General features: G+C 42.2%; 1 protein-coding gene across 1 annotated transcript in view; it reads right to left on the bottom strand.

Annotated features, from left to right (window-relative positions):
• plxnd1 (plexin D1) overlaps window positions 1-16,815 on the bottom strand; it is a 69,591-nt gene that overhangs the window by 32,190 nt on the left and 20,586 nt on the right. The window contains exons 8-13 of the mRNA XM_023273126.3: window positions 12,167-12,266; window positions 10,658-10,756; window positions 8,955-9,044; window positions 8,545-8,653; window positions 7,200-7,357; window positions 3,557-3,702 (exon numbers count right to left, since the gene is read on the bottom strand). Of these exons, the coding sequence (XP_023128894.2) occupies window positions 3,557-3,702; window positions 7,200-7,357; window positions 8,545-8,653; window positions 8,955-9,044; window positions 10,658-10,756; window positions 12,167-12,266 (702 nt within the window). The remainder of the gene's footprint in view (window positions 1-3,556; window positions 3,703-7,199; window positions 7,358-8,544; window positions 8,654-8,954; window positions 9,045-10,657; window positions 10,757-12,166; window positions 12,267-16,815) is intronic.

Below are 16,815 nucleotides of genomic sequence, written 5' to 3'. Positions count from 1 at the left end.
TGTGAACTTTCACTTTTCAGCACACGAGCAGACACCTGTCTCAACACTCCTGGTAAATGAGGTCACATGCGCAGGTGTGTGTACGCCGACGTGTGTGTGTGTGTCTATGTCTGGACGTATTTTTGCAAGAGGCAGTTTAAATGTAAATCTTGCAAATGAGGGTATTTTTTGTAAAACTACTTTATTTTATGGAGTTTTTGAATCGTCACGAGGCTTTATGGGTGTGGTATGAACAGATTCAGACTCCTCTAAATTAGGCTCAAATTAAGATGAGATTAAATGACTCAAAATCACTGAAGGTCCCCCCAGATATAGAAGTAGAAAAATCTAGATGTGTTTGTGCTAGTCAAACGTGCTGACAATGTCAGATGCAATGACGTGTTATGATTTGTCAGTGCCACCTCCAAAAATGAGGATGCGCTCCACTGTCACAACAACCGGCCTCGAAAGCCAATGAGGAATGACGACCTGAGATGAGATCACCCCTGGAGTGAAATGTGATTCGCTGTTTTCAACATGTGTGGTTTGGAGGAAACGTGTCAGGGAGCTGGAGTGACAGGTAAGACCCACAGGTCACCTTAGAAATGGTCTTAATATAATGATTGGCTTCAGTAGAGCAAGACCAGATAAACAGTTCCATTCAAGCAACATTGCAAATACTGAATGGAAGTTTGGATGTAATTGTAGAGTTACTGACTTCCACTCAGCTCTGTTATGCCGGTGTCAAAGTAGGGTCCTGCTGTCTCCATGGTGACAGTGTGATGGTCCCTGAGCTTCGGAGGGATGGAGATGGAGTCATTTAAAATGAGAAATGTGCTGCATAATAATATTTGTGAGAATTAGCTTCGTGAATACATGAAAACTAAGCTCTACATGGGCGTTTTGGTATTCTAATCTCAAGATTGGTGGAACCATACGAGGCAGACATTAACTACAGGTGATGGTGATTTGTGAGAGCAGGTTTAATACCTGCTTCATCTGGGGATTCTTTAAAAACAAAAAAAAGATAATTTCAAACTATGAAGCATAATTTGGCCACGAGTGGCTTTTAATGGTCAATTTTACTTTGCTTTTTTTGTTAGTAAAAGCCTGCTTTCATTTTGGTTGCAATTTAGTTGACAGTGAGTTGCACTGGGATGAAGGACGTTACCTTTTGACAGGACCATAATATAACAATTGCACTTCTCACATATTAATATGCTGCTGCTAATCTGTTGATAGTCCACAGATTTAGCAAAGAGGGTGGAAACTTTAAGACCAATATGGCTGGGTTACTGTGTGTTCACATTGCTCAGCTGGTGATAACATCTGTTTACTTCTCTCCTGCTCTCTGTGCGCACATACACTGCATTTTAAAACAATCAAAATTCCAATAAAGTCATTTTCATTTTTCAGCTTCTGCTGTCAGACAATGGAACGAGTATGAAATATTGACTGAAACCCATTAAGACTGCATGTTAAGTGGCAGCCACTTCAGAGCCATTTCTAATCTGCGGCTCTGCAACTCTAAATTCCTGATTTTATAACCACAACAGTGTCTAACAAACTCACTGTACACATGATATAAAAAAAAAATATATAACGGCTGTGCTGTGAAATGAGCTCTATTTCCATGTAAATGATCGCTTAAAGCGAAGCCCTGGTCTGACATACTCACTGACATTTGTGTCAGCTGTTGTGCCGTCAATCGTTCTGCTCTGCGCTGTCAATCACAGACACAGAGAGAGTCCAGGACTACAGACTGCGGCCAAAATCGTTGCATTTGTTACCTTTTTGGAAATTATGCCAGTTAAAAATTGAAGTGGTTGCACTGGCGTGAGGTCATGATGATCATTAAGCTGTACTGGTGTCACTCTAACTGTACAGACAGCAACTGAGTTGACCACAGTGATGGAAAGTAGTACTTCTATATAACTTTGGTGTACTGTGGTATTTACATTAAAAAATGTGGTATTCTCATGAAATGTGGAGTGCACCTACATGCTCTGTTTTTTCCGCTATTAGAAAATAGCGCATGTAGAAAAAAAAATCACTCAAATCTTGGACAAATCTGACATTAGAACGCTCTAGTTTAACTCTTCGCATGGTCATTTTTGGTCACACACCTGTCTGAGCACCGCAGCTACCAAGCAACAGCTGCTCAGCCTGCTATGTGGGATGTTTAGGAACACTGGTATATTGTGTCTATCCATAGGAAAATGTTCAGCAAGTTATGTGTTTCGCCTGTGACCAGGTGGGAAGTGCAATCCTATGAGAAAGTTGGTTGCACCGGTGCCACCACTGACAAAGTTATTCTGGAGCCCTGGAGTGTTCTTCCTGAAGGGCGCATGGACTACAACAGCTTCGTGGTTTTCAGAGCTTCAGACAGTGAAACAGCTTGCTTAGAACGAGGCTGAAACCACAGGGTATACAGTCATGGTAAAATATACCATTTCTGCAGTATTTTAAGCCGATAGTTTGAAAGACACTCTCTAGAGATATGTGAGACTTTCATTAATTTGCTGAAATGAAGCAGATTATGCAACCTTTAAGAAAATAACCAAAATTGGTGCAGCAGAACGGAAGATGCAGTGCTTTTTTAATTCTATGCATCCCTCTGTATTAAAAACAAAAAACAAATGCCCAAATTATCTACAATACGAGTCAACCAGTAACAATTTAGTCGTAGAATCGGGTGTTAGAAGTAGTTAGCGTAGCCTTGAGACCCCCAGACTCAAGCAGAGATGAGGAGCGATCTACAAAGCTTTAATAAAGTGACTCCAAACCCCAAGATTTCCTGCTTTTTCAGACTCATAGTCTTCAGCTCCAACCAGTGTTTTTATTAATCAGTTCATCAGATTTCCCACAGCTCCCTCTGGAGCCACAAACAGATGTATAGCTTTTATGTTTTATGACACATATCCACCTGTAAACATGAGTTTCCCTTTAATTATACTACATCACCTTTATTAGAGGTATATAAAATGTTGTAGTAGTTCCTAAAAAATGTTTAAAGCATGGCACCTCTTGGCTTTTTTCACAATGTTCCCAGCTGATAAAGTTTTCCAGTGTGGGAGAGCCAGCCTCTGCTATCCATTAAAAGTAGACAGCTCTCACTGTACTGTCTGATTTGACAGAGTTTTAACACACGCAGTGTTCACATCTGAGATGTACGTGTCAGGATTTCTATCTTTCCATCACTTGTTCTGTGTGTGTGTGTCTATTTCTGCCTGTCATGCACCTGAACACTCACCTGCCTGAAAGCATATCAGGTTACCATGACAACAAGTAATTGTTGGCTATCATCTCATAAGTCCTAGCTGCAACATTATTGCATAGTTTGACAGGGATATAAATGAAAAAAACATGATGATGCACAGCAAAAGGGCCTATTTCTGCAATCTTGTCATTTTGACAATGTCGATAGAGTAAAATGTAATTAAATAAGTGCACAGTACTGGAAATAAAAGAATAAAAATGTCTCAGCACGCCCCATGCTTGAGAAAACGCTCAGGGAACAGCGGGCAAACACTGCAAATTTGTGAATCATATGTCAGTTGTGTGTTGTAATGCTTACTCTGTGGAGACAGTGTAGCGCTCAGGCTGAAGGGTGCACGGCACATCTCCTATATAGACCTTCACTGCTCCAGCCCTCCGGCCCAGGTTCCTGCCCTGTACTGTCAGCAGAGTGCCTCCTTTCACTGGACCCCTCAGGGGGGAGATCTGACAAAGACAGAGTGAAGTAATGAGCAGAGACAAAGAAAAGCTTGCAAAAGTGCCATAATATGCACAATAAATTAGCACTCATAAGTAGATTACCTCCCTAAAAACGCTCCCCTAATGACGGGCGATAATGAACATGACAGAGAATATAGAGAATAGAGGTGCTGTCTGATGCAGACGTGGAGTGTGGCACACACAGAGATAAGGGCCTGTGTAAGTGTTCTTCTGCTGAAGACTGAGATCTAATTGAATAGACACAAGGTTTAGGTATATACACACACAAAGCAGACTCTTAACTGTGCCAGTCTGAGACTCTTCAGCCCCTAATCCTCTACAGCACATGCAAATAAAGAGCAGCTTAAGAGCCCCCTTCACATCCCACAAGAGACAGACAGAGTGAGAAAGTGCGGGCTGGAGAGGCGAGGTGGAGAGCACAGCAGAAAGGTGGATGAGTGGGGAGGCAATTTAGGGAACTGAGTGTCGAGAGGAAAGTGAATGCTGATGGTGGTGGTGAGAGAGCAAAGCCTCAACAGGGGAATTAATGCGCAGCGCTATTCCCTTTCATCTGTTTTCCTGTGTCGGCTCTGTCAAATTCCTTAGTCCAATTTCTGCTGTTGTTCAGAGGCATACTCTCATGCATCATTTCAGCCCCAGTCTCTTAACTTTCCATTCAGAAGCCGCAGAAAGAAGGGAGAGCACCGTCACCTCTCCAATCACCATGAAAACACAACTTTAGAGACAGCATCTTCCGCGGCCAGACAGAAGCAATCTAGCATCATCTTGCCACTGTAGCATAGCTTGCCCAGCAGTGCGCCTGCCTCTCTGAATGACCCTCTGGTTTAGCCGAGGTCACTGTGACCCCTCTGTGTTATTAGCCTGGCTCCGACTCTATCAGAAATTGTAGCTGAAGAATGAAAACAGCACTTCTGTTTGGTCTAGGTGAGAGGACAAGGTTTGGCTCTGCATTCAGATAATTTGAAACCCACAAGAGTGACAGCGCAGATAAATAAACCATATATTTCCCAGCTAAAAGGGGAGGCGGTTAAGAAAAGAAAGAATGTATTACTTTTAATACTGTGTGAAAACAAACTGTTGGAAACCGACCCATTACTTCGTGTATTTCTGTGAGATCTACACCACAGGAAATGATGCAGATGTTTTTGTGGGTTATGTTGAGCTTTTGGACATATAGTGTGATCGTTCTGTGCCTACTTGTACCACATATACAGCATATACTTCCTTTAACACAAACACATGGCTGCATCCTTTCATGTGTGTGCAATGCACAAATGTGTGTGTGGATGTGAACACAGACACACTGCAGCATGTCAGGTAAACACAGGAAAAGCAACGAGAAGTAAGCAGTTATTTATTGTCACCGTGCTTCTTATAGCACCTAGCGTGTCTCTATGGTGCCATTGGGCAATGACATCAACATCAGCTCGCATGCTATTCATTTACACCTCTTACAAGTCTGTGAGTCTTGATTTGCAGCACAAACTCTACCAGGCCTCCAGGGAGATCACAGGGTGCGAATGTGTCTCTGCAAAAACCTCCACAAGGAATGTTGGAGCTATTAAATGCATTTGAGGACTAAATTATTCCACATTTTTGTATTCAAATCAACCCTGCTCCAAACGTAGCTATGCAAACGCATGCAGATATGTAACATGCACCAGAAAAACTACCTAACTGATAAAATCCATATGTTTATGCTATTTTTTTTTTGTTTGTGAATAGATTTTTTTGAGGCTTTCATCCTCCTCTCCTCACTCCAGTTCCTCTGCATCACACTAATCAAGGAGGACATGAGGACAAAAACAGGAAAAAGCCTCTCACTCTAGTGTACCCTTCTCCACCCTTTCTGTGTCCAGCTTGCTCTCCATCCTCTCTCCCAAACTATTTATGTCTCGCCCAGGTCCCTCTGTTCTTTTTCTTTTCATGTTGTGGATAAACTATGTTAGGCAGTTCCTGTTTTGGATGCTGGAGTACCTCTAATCAGTGTCCCTTTTTTAAAACAGTGGACTAGCCCACACATAGCACGAGTATAAAGAGGCTGTGGAGATAATAAATGTCTCCATTGTCTTACGTCAATGTGTTGAATAGGAAGCATTTTTCACAATTAGGTAGTAAGTGGCAAAGTTTAGGGAATAATGGAATCCACCTCCATAATATTGATATTTTGGTGCTAGTATCTTGGGATAGGGATTGTAAGTGACAAAGCAGAGTGAAGAAAAACACGTTTCATTATCTTAGCTGCATGCTGTCACTGGGAGTATATAACAAAGAGCTGCTGCAGCATGAGAGCATGTGAACATTTAGGGAGAGTGGATCTTTTCCTCTGTAAGCTGGAATACTTGCGCTATAACCCCTGTGGATTCCCTGGGAAAACACAAAGTATTGCATCACACACCCCACCGAATCACAGCCCCAGTATCCTCTCTGCAACACGCTCTCCTGAGAAAGCTGGTGGGGGTGTGTATGAGGGAGAGAGAGAGAGTATTGCAACAATGGTCTACCCACGCATACGGCATCTCAGCCCAGCTAACTTCAGTCACGTAAGAAGTCCACATAAGTTCGACTCTCGCAGAGCATCCTGTTAGTCACAGTATGCTGACAGCTACAAAGAATGAAGGATAATCGTGAATGCTTCAATATGGCCTATTTGTGTGACAGATTGTGGGCTTATGTGTGTGTATGCGAGAGCGAGTGTGTGTCCGCCTGCTTTGTTCTGCTTGCTTATTCTCCTGGGCAGACCAGGTTTTATCTACAGGAAGTTCAGGCCGACTGAGTCTCATGTGAGCCATGCTTCCCATGACCGCCTACCGTGGCTGTGCTGATAGAACGTTTGGTAGCGGCAGAAAAAGGCTTGGAGGATGACTCTAACCACGTTCCCATTACAGTTGGGCAAACAAATGAACATGATCATGCAAATGAGTTCCATAAACCATTCAAAGAAAGGCCCTGCCAGTAATTACGATGACGCGACCGCAGTCAGATCCTGCGTAAGATAAACACTCCTTAATTTCCTTTACTAGCGCGGTTTTGCTCTTGCTGTGGTCACAGATCTAGAATCCCTCATGGTTCTTGTTTGTTTCTTTTAGTTTCTGCGGTTTACTACATGAAGAGTCCTACACATATAGCTTTCCTACCCCAGTCCCCATAGTTTACACACATAGGCTGTAGCCACACAGGGCAGAAGGTGTTCCCAGGGCCTCCTGACTGATTGCAGATCGACTCGTCTCCTGAGGATTGTGGCTAAGAGAGTGTTAATGTTATTATGGAGCGAAATGCTTTAATAAGACGACCCAAACAATCCTTCAGCAGATGACACTGTACAGACAGGCCATGGGGGTATCACACCATGTGACTGGCCACATGGTTCGCTGTTTTATGGTTTGAAAATGGAGATGACAGGAAGGGGGCGGGGGGGCTGTGGGAGGATGAATGCAAGCATTTATAGGCTACAGTCATTGATGTTTGAGCTGTGATCTTACCTTGTGGATCTCAGGGGCGGGACACTGATCCCTGATTGGCTGACAGTCATCCCGTGGCCTACAGCTGTTTTCACACCAGCCACAGAGGTGTCCCTGCTCCTCCCGGCCCCAGCACTGGGAACAGTCAGAACTACCCACTCCACAGTTGTACACCTCCACTATAGGGAGAGACAAAGAGGCGATTACTCTACAAAAAGCCATGCTGAACCGTATTTGCCTCGTCTGGTCAACTTAAGGTACACTCCTTAAGGTATTTTATTTTATAGCCCATATGAACCATATGGGCTGCATGCTCTAAATAAGCACGAGCATTTGCAGGATGATATATTCATGGCAATAAAAATAAACCCGGAGAAGAAAAAAAAACAAAGAGCTTGTGAAGTAGAGGAGAACAAAGCCAGAGAAAACAGATGATTATGTTCATGTTCCAATGTGCCTCCCAGTGAGAAGTCCCATTTGTATCACTGCATGCGCATCTGTGCAAGTGATTGTGTGCATACTACGGTGTGTACGTGCCTGTATGTGTGTGATAAAGTGCGTGTCATTTTAAAATTTGATGACTCCGCATGTTATGAAGTGAACGTCTTGTCCGTTAACAGCGCAGGGTGTGTGTGTGTGTGTGTGTGTGTGTGTGTGTGTGTGTGTGTGTGTGTGTGTGTGTGTGTGTGTGTGTGTGTGTGTGTGTGTGTGAGAGTGGCAGCGGCCCAGGGCTGTTGTTCACATGGTAGACACATGGATTGTGAGCAGCACATCTGGGACTGGGACAGGCAAAGACTGGCTCGTAGCTGCACTCTACGCAACATGCCAAGTTCAACAACACACACCACCTTTCATCATCTCACTGTCGTCATGGAGCCCAGATTGTATTTGCAACATTCCATGTGGACAATGCTGGTAAGAGTCATTTTATAACACCTTAAAATCGCAGCAGCTCCCTATGTTCTATAATCATCATGTGTAATTAGGCAGCAGCAGAATATAGCATCAAGGTAAAATATCAGTTGTTGGCAAATTATGTGTTGTAAGACACAAACTGCTATTATTACAAGTGAAAGGGAGTCCAACACCGTTTGTCCCTGTAAGTGATTCTTTATTTTTCTACAGGTGTAATCAAATCCACTGATCTCATCAGAAAACACCTGTGCACAGGTGAAATGCATTCTGGGAGCAACAGTGGCAGCTATTTCAGGGTTTTGTTCTTGTTGTAGCAGTGCTTTAATTATACTGCAAATACAGGAGAGCTGAGCAAACAGCTGAAGCTTAGCAGAGAGCTGTAATTTTCATCCATTTCTTTTTATGTATTTTTTTTTTGCACGTCTACACAGTCACAGGTTTTATATCTTACCTTTCATTGGCTGAGGGCTGTCAACAAATACATCCTCCGTCTGTCCACCAAGGAAAACTCTTCTCCTCAGGTTGAGGTGGTAAATCTGACTCCTCTGATTTGTGAACAGCTAAACAGACAGACAGGAAGATGATATCAGTAAAACACATTGTCTTTGGCGTTTCCTCTGTGTTGATATGTCTGCAACACTTCCTGTTGCTCGAGATAATGACGGGTTCTTTACCAACTCATAAATAAGGGTTTAAAATAATTGCATCACAAACATGTTACAAATAAGGTTCAAACCTGACAATAATGAGCACACTGGAGCAGTAAATGCACACTAAATGTGCGAGAGCTTAGCTGATCTTTATTCAGACTTGGCAAATTGACCCACTAGTTATTTCTGGTAGGTCATCACCTATACTTACTGTCACTCCACTGCACTTGACAGTCGAGCTGTTCAGCCAAGTGACCTCATATCGCTGCTCTGTTCCAAAGTCACACTCCAGCTTCTCCGTCTGTTATGCAAAACACATAATTTAAAAATATGAAACATTTTTTCAACAACAGCAAAGTAAAAAAATAAATTAAAAAAACTCTCATATTATGCTGTTCACACAATGAGATAATCACCACCTTACTACTTAAAATTTGAGAATTTGAGTTAAGTTCTGTAAAGAACAGCTCTTTCAAACAAGCCTGGTAACAATTGAAAACTCTGAAAGGGTACCAGGAAGCTGAAATGACCAACAATAATTGTCCCTGCCAGGAAAAGATGTGATCAATTCGCAATTCATATTCATAAACATCTGGACTCCCACACCTCAGCAAATCATCTGGGAGTCAGAATAATGAATATGAATTAATTCTTCACAAAACGGGCGTCCAGAGTTTCACTGAGCCAATATATATGAAGTAGAGACCATACAGAAGCTAAGAGCAGTAAAGGATAAGCGCCTAAAGTGGAAGAAGTAATTTGTCTGTGATTCCAGCCAACTTAAATTGGTCTACCTTGATCGGCCTCTCCAGGACTCAATTTTCACTGTGCTTTTTGACACCAGAGAAGCTTGATTTTTTTTGGCAACTGGCAGGTTTTTTCTTTCTCCCCTGAAAAAAAATCTGTATTTTGAGCTATTCTCTGGACTTATCATCAGTCTAAACTAGTGTATGATGGACAACAAGCCTAGAAGCTTCTGTTTGTTAATAAATGTTTTAGTTAGATTATTTTAGCAGAGTTGACACAATTGTTTTAGATTTGTCCTTCAGTTAAAGTGTGGGAACCAAACCAAAGTTCACCACAAATTCCAGAAGGATCCGAGCCTTGAGTTTTCGGAGAGAACGAGCATGACTGACAGCACATTTCCTGCTCTGCGAACTTGTCGACAAGATGACAAGATGAAGACATTATTCAAACAACGTCAGTCTGTATAAACTTTCATAATAAAGGGTAGTATGAATGGCCAATCACATCCAGGCTGCCCTGAGGAAATGTGTGTGTAGAGAGGGGTTGTATGTGACTCAGTGTCTGTCACCATGGCAACACACCAGGAGACGGTTTGAGAGGCCAGCCAGGGTTAGGCGTGTGACTGACCACGCCTGGCAACTAGTCAGCACTGGAATTTTTAGCAGATCCTAGTAGCGTCCTTATCAGTGAGGCAGGATCAGTGTCTGACTCGCTCAGTGTGGATTAAGAATGACAATAGGACCTTGAAAATCTGATCTGGAAGCAGTAGCCGAATGTAAAATGAACAGGAGCAAAGTAAAGCTCTTGCCGCATGTGCTGCCTCAGACCGAACGCACATTGTACACCGTGCTGACGAAGACACAACTCAGCTGGACAGAGTTAGATACTGGAGGCATGGTGGGCCCAGACAGCCGAGCAGTGAGCAGCATAAGCATAAAGATACTCACTCATCCTTCATTTTCATCTCCATCTCACACCACGCAGATCACCCAAACTCCGGTTTTACTCCTTCATTGACCCAAATCACAGCCCACAAATATCCATCTGTGTTTAACTCAGCTTGAAGCAAACACACCATATGCTTCTGTTTTATTCCAATCAGTTTCACAACATGCATTTTGGACAAAGTCCAAGTCCAGCACCATAGCTGGAGGCTGTCTGCCATACCTCCTGGATGTTGCTCAGGGTTAGGATGAAGTCTTGGGCCGCTCCTGATGGCGATGGAGGAACCTCCGAGGCGAGCAAACTGGGACAGGAAGCTGCATTCTGTGTCGAGGAGGGGGGTGCAGGGGCAGGAAGTGACATATAGGAGTTAAAGAAAACAATGACTCCCCTGCACACATCCGCAACCCAAAATACCTGTCCTGTTTATCTGGAGGAGGAGGAGGAAATGAGAGGGTGAAGTCTCGCTCTGAGGGAAACAACAATAGCTTCAAATAGAGAGACGATGAGGGATTAGAAAAACAGACCCACCGGACACTGTGATGGGCTCAGCAGAACAGGAACTACCCACCTCATCATCTCCTTATGACCTACATTACAAAAACCTTTGAAAAGAACCTAAGATTTAAGTAACAAAAAGCTACTAAAAAAGCATGAGCCTCTTGTGCTTTACATGTTTGTTTGTAACTTGGGATCCGAGACAGTGTGCCGAACTGATTAATTGCATTTGCCTAAAAAAATGCAACGGTGCCTTTATTACTGTAGTTGTTTAACAAACAGTGCTCTTTTTTTTTTCTTCTTTTTTTTTGGGAGGGGGTGGTCTTGTGATATAAAGCCAAAAATTCTGCAGTCATGGCAATAAAATACTTAAATACTCGAGCAAGTTGACCAGCAGCTGACCAAAGGACGGTGAGTCACATCCTCTATCGACTAACTCAGACCAGTAGTGGACAGGGGGCCAGGGAGGCCATGGGATCTGGCTCTGCAATAAAACTCCAGAGGGGAGAGAAATAACGATAGCTGACTCAGCCTTGGAGTTATCAAGACAATGTCCAAAGGACGGTGGTATCTGGGGAGCTTTAATTGCGTTCAATGAGGCTACACTAGTTTTGGATAAACTTCCCACTTTCACAGCCTTTTCATTATCTCTTGCCAAACATATCACACTATTTGATTTGTTTGCTTTGCAGAGTGCTTTACACCCTCACGGGGGTTTGCATTGCCAAACCTATATCTGCATAATTCATTTGTACAGGCACCTACTCGAAATAAAGGGATATATAAAACCACAGCTGAAAATGTAGGTGTAGATTTATCTCTTCGCTGGCATCAAGCTGCCCTGACATTTAGTAATAATTCTCTAAACAAATACTGGCAAACCGAATCCACTCTTCCAGTCTATTGCACAAAGCTGCCAAAAAGAGAAACTTTAGAGCAGGTCAGAGGAGCTTTAAAATGGCACATGCTGTTATGAGTCTGTAAAACCAGAACCTCCTGAGATTTTATAGCCGGTTTCAACATTTCTTCATACTGTAGTTGAGACACCCGCTGAATTGCCACACCATTGCTCTTTCCTAACCTGTTTGGACTCACACCATTACAGAACGCTCTGAGTTTTTTGGACAGCAGAGTCTGGATTATGTCTGAGGCTCTGACTTAGCAGGATCTTAATATCATGAGCTCCTCCAGCCAGCCGTCTGTTTGGTTGATGGATTAGAAAGGAGAATTACTCACCTCCAGCAGGTTGTGCTTTGACTCATCTTTAGTGGAGACACACAGGTGGTTCTCCTGGTCCCAGTAACACTTCCACCTGGTGCTCAGGCAGCTCACACATCTGACACAAATGGAGACACACATACATGGAAGGAGTTGAGAAACATGCATCACACTATTGCCAAATCTGGGCTGTTCCCCCCCACCCCTCCTTGAGCTCAGTATGTCCCTGTGATCTGTTCCCATGGAGCAAAATACGGCCTTTTTCAAAAAGTTGGGTATGTGGCCCACTCTGACTCATTTGGAGTGCACCACAAACAGAGAAGCTGAACTGATTACAGGCATCAAAGTTTAGCTTTAATAAAAGGAAGTAATGATTAGTCACAGTGGCAGACGCATTCATTCCCCTCTTACAGCGGAGCCAGCAGAGAGGTCAAACTGGGCCAAATCTGCTGAGATGAAACAAAGCACTTCTCTATAAACACTCAGACCGTTAAAACATGATGCGTGTGTGCACGTGCTGTCTCCTGTATTTACGATCAGGCTATCTTTGCAAGATCAAGTTTGACTTTTGCATTGCCCACATGAAGATATTTTGCCAAGTGAGTCCATCGGCAGCATGTTGACTTCCTACAGTTCATGCTCACTGGTCCAAATCAGGCCCACATGTACGAGTTACAAACTGTTTTGGTGGGTGTGACTTGTGGCTGACGGATGAAGATGTCTGTTTTTGTGAAATGAGATCTTTCGTGTCAATCCTTAAAGTGGAGCAAAATATCTTGGACCTAATCTGAATATGTTTGTAAGTGTCAACAAATCTCATGAAAAGAAGAAAATCAGCAACAAATTCATCCTACTATGTGCACTAGTGTTTCCAAAGCCTGACATATTTCATATATCTGTGCCATACATTTTACCAGCAGCTATTAACCCTCTGAACTCCAAGCAGTTTCTGGGTGTTTTTTTTGCTCCTATCTCATTTTTCCTGAGTGTGGGCTCATTTTTTCACTGCAATATAAAATCCTACCACCTTCCACCTCTATGGCAACAACCACGGCTAAAAGTAGAGGGAACTTCAAAGTGTCTTCTGTGGACTATAACACAGTTTTAATGCCATCAATCGTTAGAAAAGAATACAACTAAAGCTATTTTTTTTATTATTGATTTCTTAAAAATTTAAAAAACCTGGAATCAACATGTTTGTCAGTCTTTTCATACTTGTCTTCTATCTCCTCTGTGTAAACACAGTCAAAATCCAGCAAAAAGCCAGAAACTCCCTGAGCTTCTGTCACATGACTGTTGGTTAAGATCCATTCATGACTTCTCAGTTGCAGTTGTGGGTTTTCTTTCTTTTTTTTTTTTTTTAAAGGATTTGTAAAAAAATATATAAACAATCTACTTTTGACAGATTGTTAAATTACACATAAAATTACACACAAATATCACATTTGTAAGACTGGATTTAGCCATGTTTTCCCAATGGAACAGACAAGTAGACCTTCAGAAAGTTAAGAATCAATCAATTCTTTCTGTTTTTCAAGTTCCTGGCTGCATTTTTAAAAAGATATGTCTTTCAGAGGGCGAAAAAAGAAATTAAACACAACAATGGCCTTACTTGGTCCAGTAGCATATGGTAACTAATGGTGAAAAACTTTTGACAAATATTCCTGCAGCTGAAGTTACTGAGTCAGTTTCCCAGTGACAGGTTTCAGCAAAAGTTGGAATATCTACCTGAGAGCAAGTTCACGTTGAGGTCAGAGGGCTGGTTCACCCGGATCACTAACTATAAGTGGTATCTCGTCAGTACAAAGAGCTGCGGTTTGGAGACATTCATCTTTGAGCTTTCAGTCAGCACCTCAATATAAAGACAGTACATTAGATGTGCTTTTCTTAAGAGATACGCTTTCAGTTGGGGTAAATGTTGAGGTTAGATGTGTGGTTGAGATGATGCAGCGTAGTGTCTGGGAACTGAATTCAGCCTGGCTTTGAGCACAAAATGTGTGTGTCTTCCAGATAAACCACCTAAAGTGGAACACCTCCACTATATGTGTGACTGGATTGTGTGTCACTGCGTTGCCTCGGGGAAGAGACAGATGTCCCACACTTGGAGTGATACTGCCTCCAGCGATAGTAGCACTCTGGGGGGGTTTCAGATTGGGCGGAGTGAGGTGGGTGTAAGAGGATGCAGAAACGTAATTGCGCGTGTTCTGATTAGAAGCAGACGGGACCCCTCAAGGCTCTTATCAGCTGCAGCTTTTCTGGTTCCCCTGACTCCCTTTTTGGTCCGACTCAAACACCTATAGGCCACCACCCACATGCGAGTTCACACAGATTGTTCACAGACACACACACTCTCCCTCCGCTTGACCGAACACTGACAGTAAATACGCTGTGAAATGCCCTCCCCTGCCCATAATGACCACACACAGACACACACAAACACACACACACTAAATACACAGTCAGGCTGACACTCTCAGGGCCTCTCAGTGGACAGAGCGGTTAAACACACACCCTCAATCACATCTCTGTCAAAGAGAAATACGTTCAGAAGAAAAGATCTGTTTCAGGGGGAGCGACAGAGAAGGACAGAGGGGGAGCAAATGGACAGACAAGAAGAAAATAAAGAAAAAGAGACATGCCAAAACCTGTGACACAAGGACAGACGTAAAAAGCAAATAAAATACAGAAGGAGGGAGTGTGTTTGAGTGAGAAGAGAGTGAGACAAACAGAGTGAGAGGGCAGCTTAGGTGTTTGTCCTACTGGGCTGACTGGTGAGACTGGAATGCAATCGTCTGGTTGTCATTAACACTTTGCCCAGTGGCCACTTTGAATGTGTCTAAACGCAGCAACAACTCTCAGACAAACTCACAGAGTCTTTGAAAAACATGCAAACTGATTTAACGCACAAAGACTCTTCATGCTAAAATAAAAAATACGTTGGTGAGGTACCGCCAAGCAAAAATAATCATATATTTATAAAAAATATTTGCCATATTTACCTTAATGACAAATGGAGCTATTACTTTTTAAAATTTCCTTTCTAATAAAGCTAATGTTCGAGCGTACGAGCAGTTAACGACATCTTCCGCATTGCAATTTTTCTAGTTTATTGGAGTATTCAGAGTTTTAATAGTACAGGCCGAGCTCCGAAAAATGCTGGATCCTCTATTTCCCAAATTGTATCTTTTCTTAGACTCTCCCGGAGTCTGAACATATTTCAAGTCCACTCTCAAGGTTGTAACACTGAGTTTTCTCATACTTTAAAAAAAGATCCCTTCAAACCCAGAGAAGACATGACACAAGTGTTTTATTTCCACAGGATGAGTGGTGCTTTTTGTCACAAGACGACTGATTTTTACGTGTAAAACTGACAGCGTGCCCTTTAAAAATTTACATGACATTCATTACATTTGTTAATATTCTTGATTTATTACCACGCATTTTAGGTCCAGATTTCTAAACAATGGGACTCAAAGTGTTTGTCCACCTTTGGGGACCTGTATGAAAATTGACCTTTATGTGGTCACAAACTCTGTATTAATCAATATGGTGCAAGCAGCATTCAAATCAGTTCAGTTCTATTTATATAGCACCAAATCATGACTTAAGTCATCTCAGGGCACTAGACATACGGAGGTCAAGACTTTATAAAGAGAATCACAACAGCCGTCCCAGAGGCAAACATGGGGAGGAAAAACTCCCTTTGAACAGAAAGAAATCTCCATTTGCGTCGTCCAGCTGGGGTGAAGGTCGAGCAGAGGGAGATAAAAGACGAGCTAGAAATCATCTTTTTGTTTCCCTAAGATAAGAGATTATTTAGGAAAAAGCAGCTAGATTTACGGAGTTGCGACAGCTGGGAGAGAGAATTGGGTGTAGATATTACCTCCCACCTGATCATCTTTCCATATTTAAACCAAACATCTGCCGAAAGTGACTGAAATGCAGAACTAATAGTCTTACAGTTGCCCTACAATCTGTCCTGAATCAGCAGTCCACTATGAAATGCAGAACCTGTAGGGAACTTCCCAATTTACTCAGAGGTCTTGACTTTCCACAAAACATTTCTTCAATATGCCAGTGTGAACGTGTCTGCTATTTTAACTGAGGATTTCAGATGAAGACATCAGATACTGAGGCCCATCTGTGATTGTTACCTTGATATTTGACTCAAGATGATTAAACCTGTTTGGTAGATGTTTGTTATTGTCTGTGCTGAGCTAAACAACTCCTCTACACTGTCACAAATAAAATACGTCAAGTAATAATAAAACACATCAAGCAAGCCATATAAATTAAAAACAAAGCTTACTAATGGGAAATTCAGGTATTCCTGGGATTTGTTGGGTTTTGAACTTCATTTCTACATTCACCAGGTTAATCTCCATAATTAATAATGCTGTCATGCCTTAATCCTAATATTTATCTTAGTTAGGTTAAGTTCTGTGATTTATAATACCACAGGGTCTTAGTTATATTATTACAATGTAATTATAATTAATGAATCCATAATTAATAACACTGTAAAGTCTTAGCCCTAATATGCATTAGAGTCAAGTAAAGTAGTATTTTATATAATTTCTGTTGGGTTACATTAAATAAACCATAAGTAGCACTATATGGTCTTAACCCCGATATTTAAACTTGTTAGACTAATGTGTAACGCCAAT

Source organism: Amphiprion ocellaris, chromosome 8 (genome assembly GCF_022539595.1).
Source record: "Amphiprion ocellaris isolate individual 3 ecotype Okinawa chromosome 8, ASM2253959v1, whole genome shotgun sequence".
In the NCBI taxonomy this organism is placed as follows: Eukaryota; Metazoa; Chordata; class Actinopteri; family Pomacentridae; genus Amphiprion; species Amphiprion ocellaris.
This window is presented reverse-complemented; position numbering and strand designations above follow the sequence as displayed.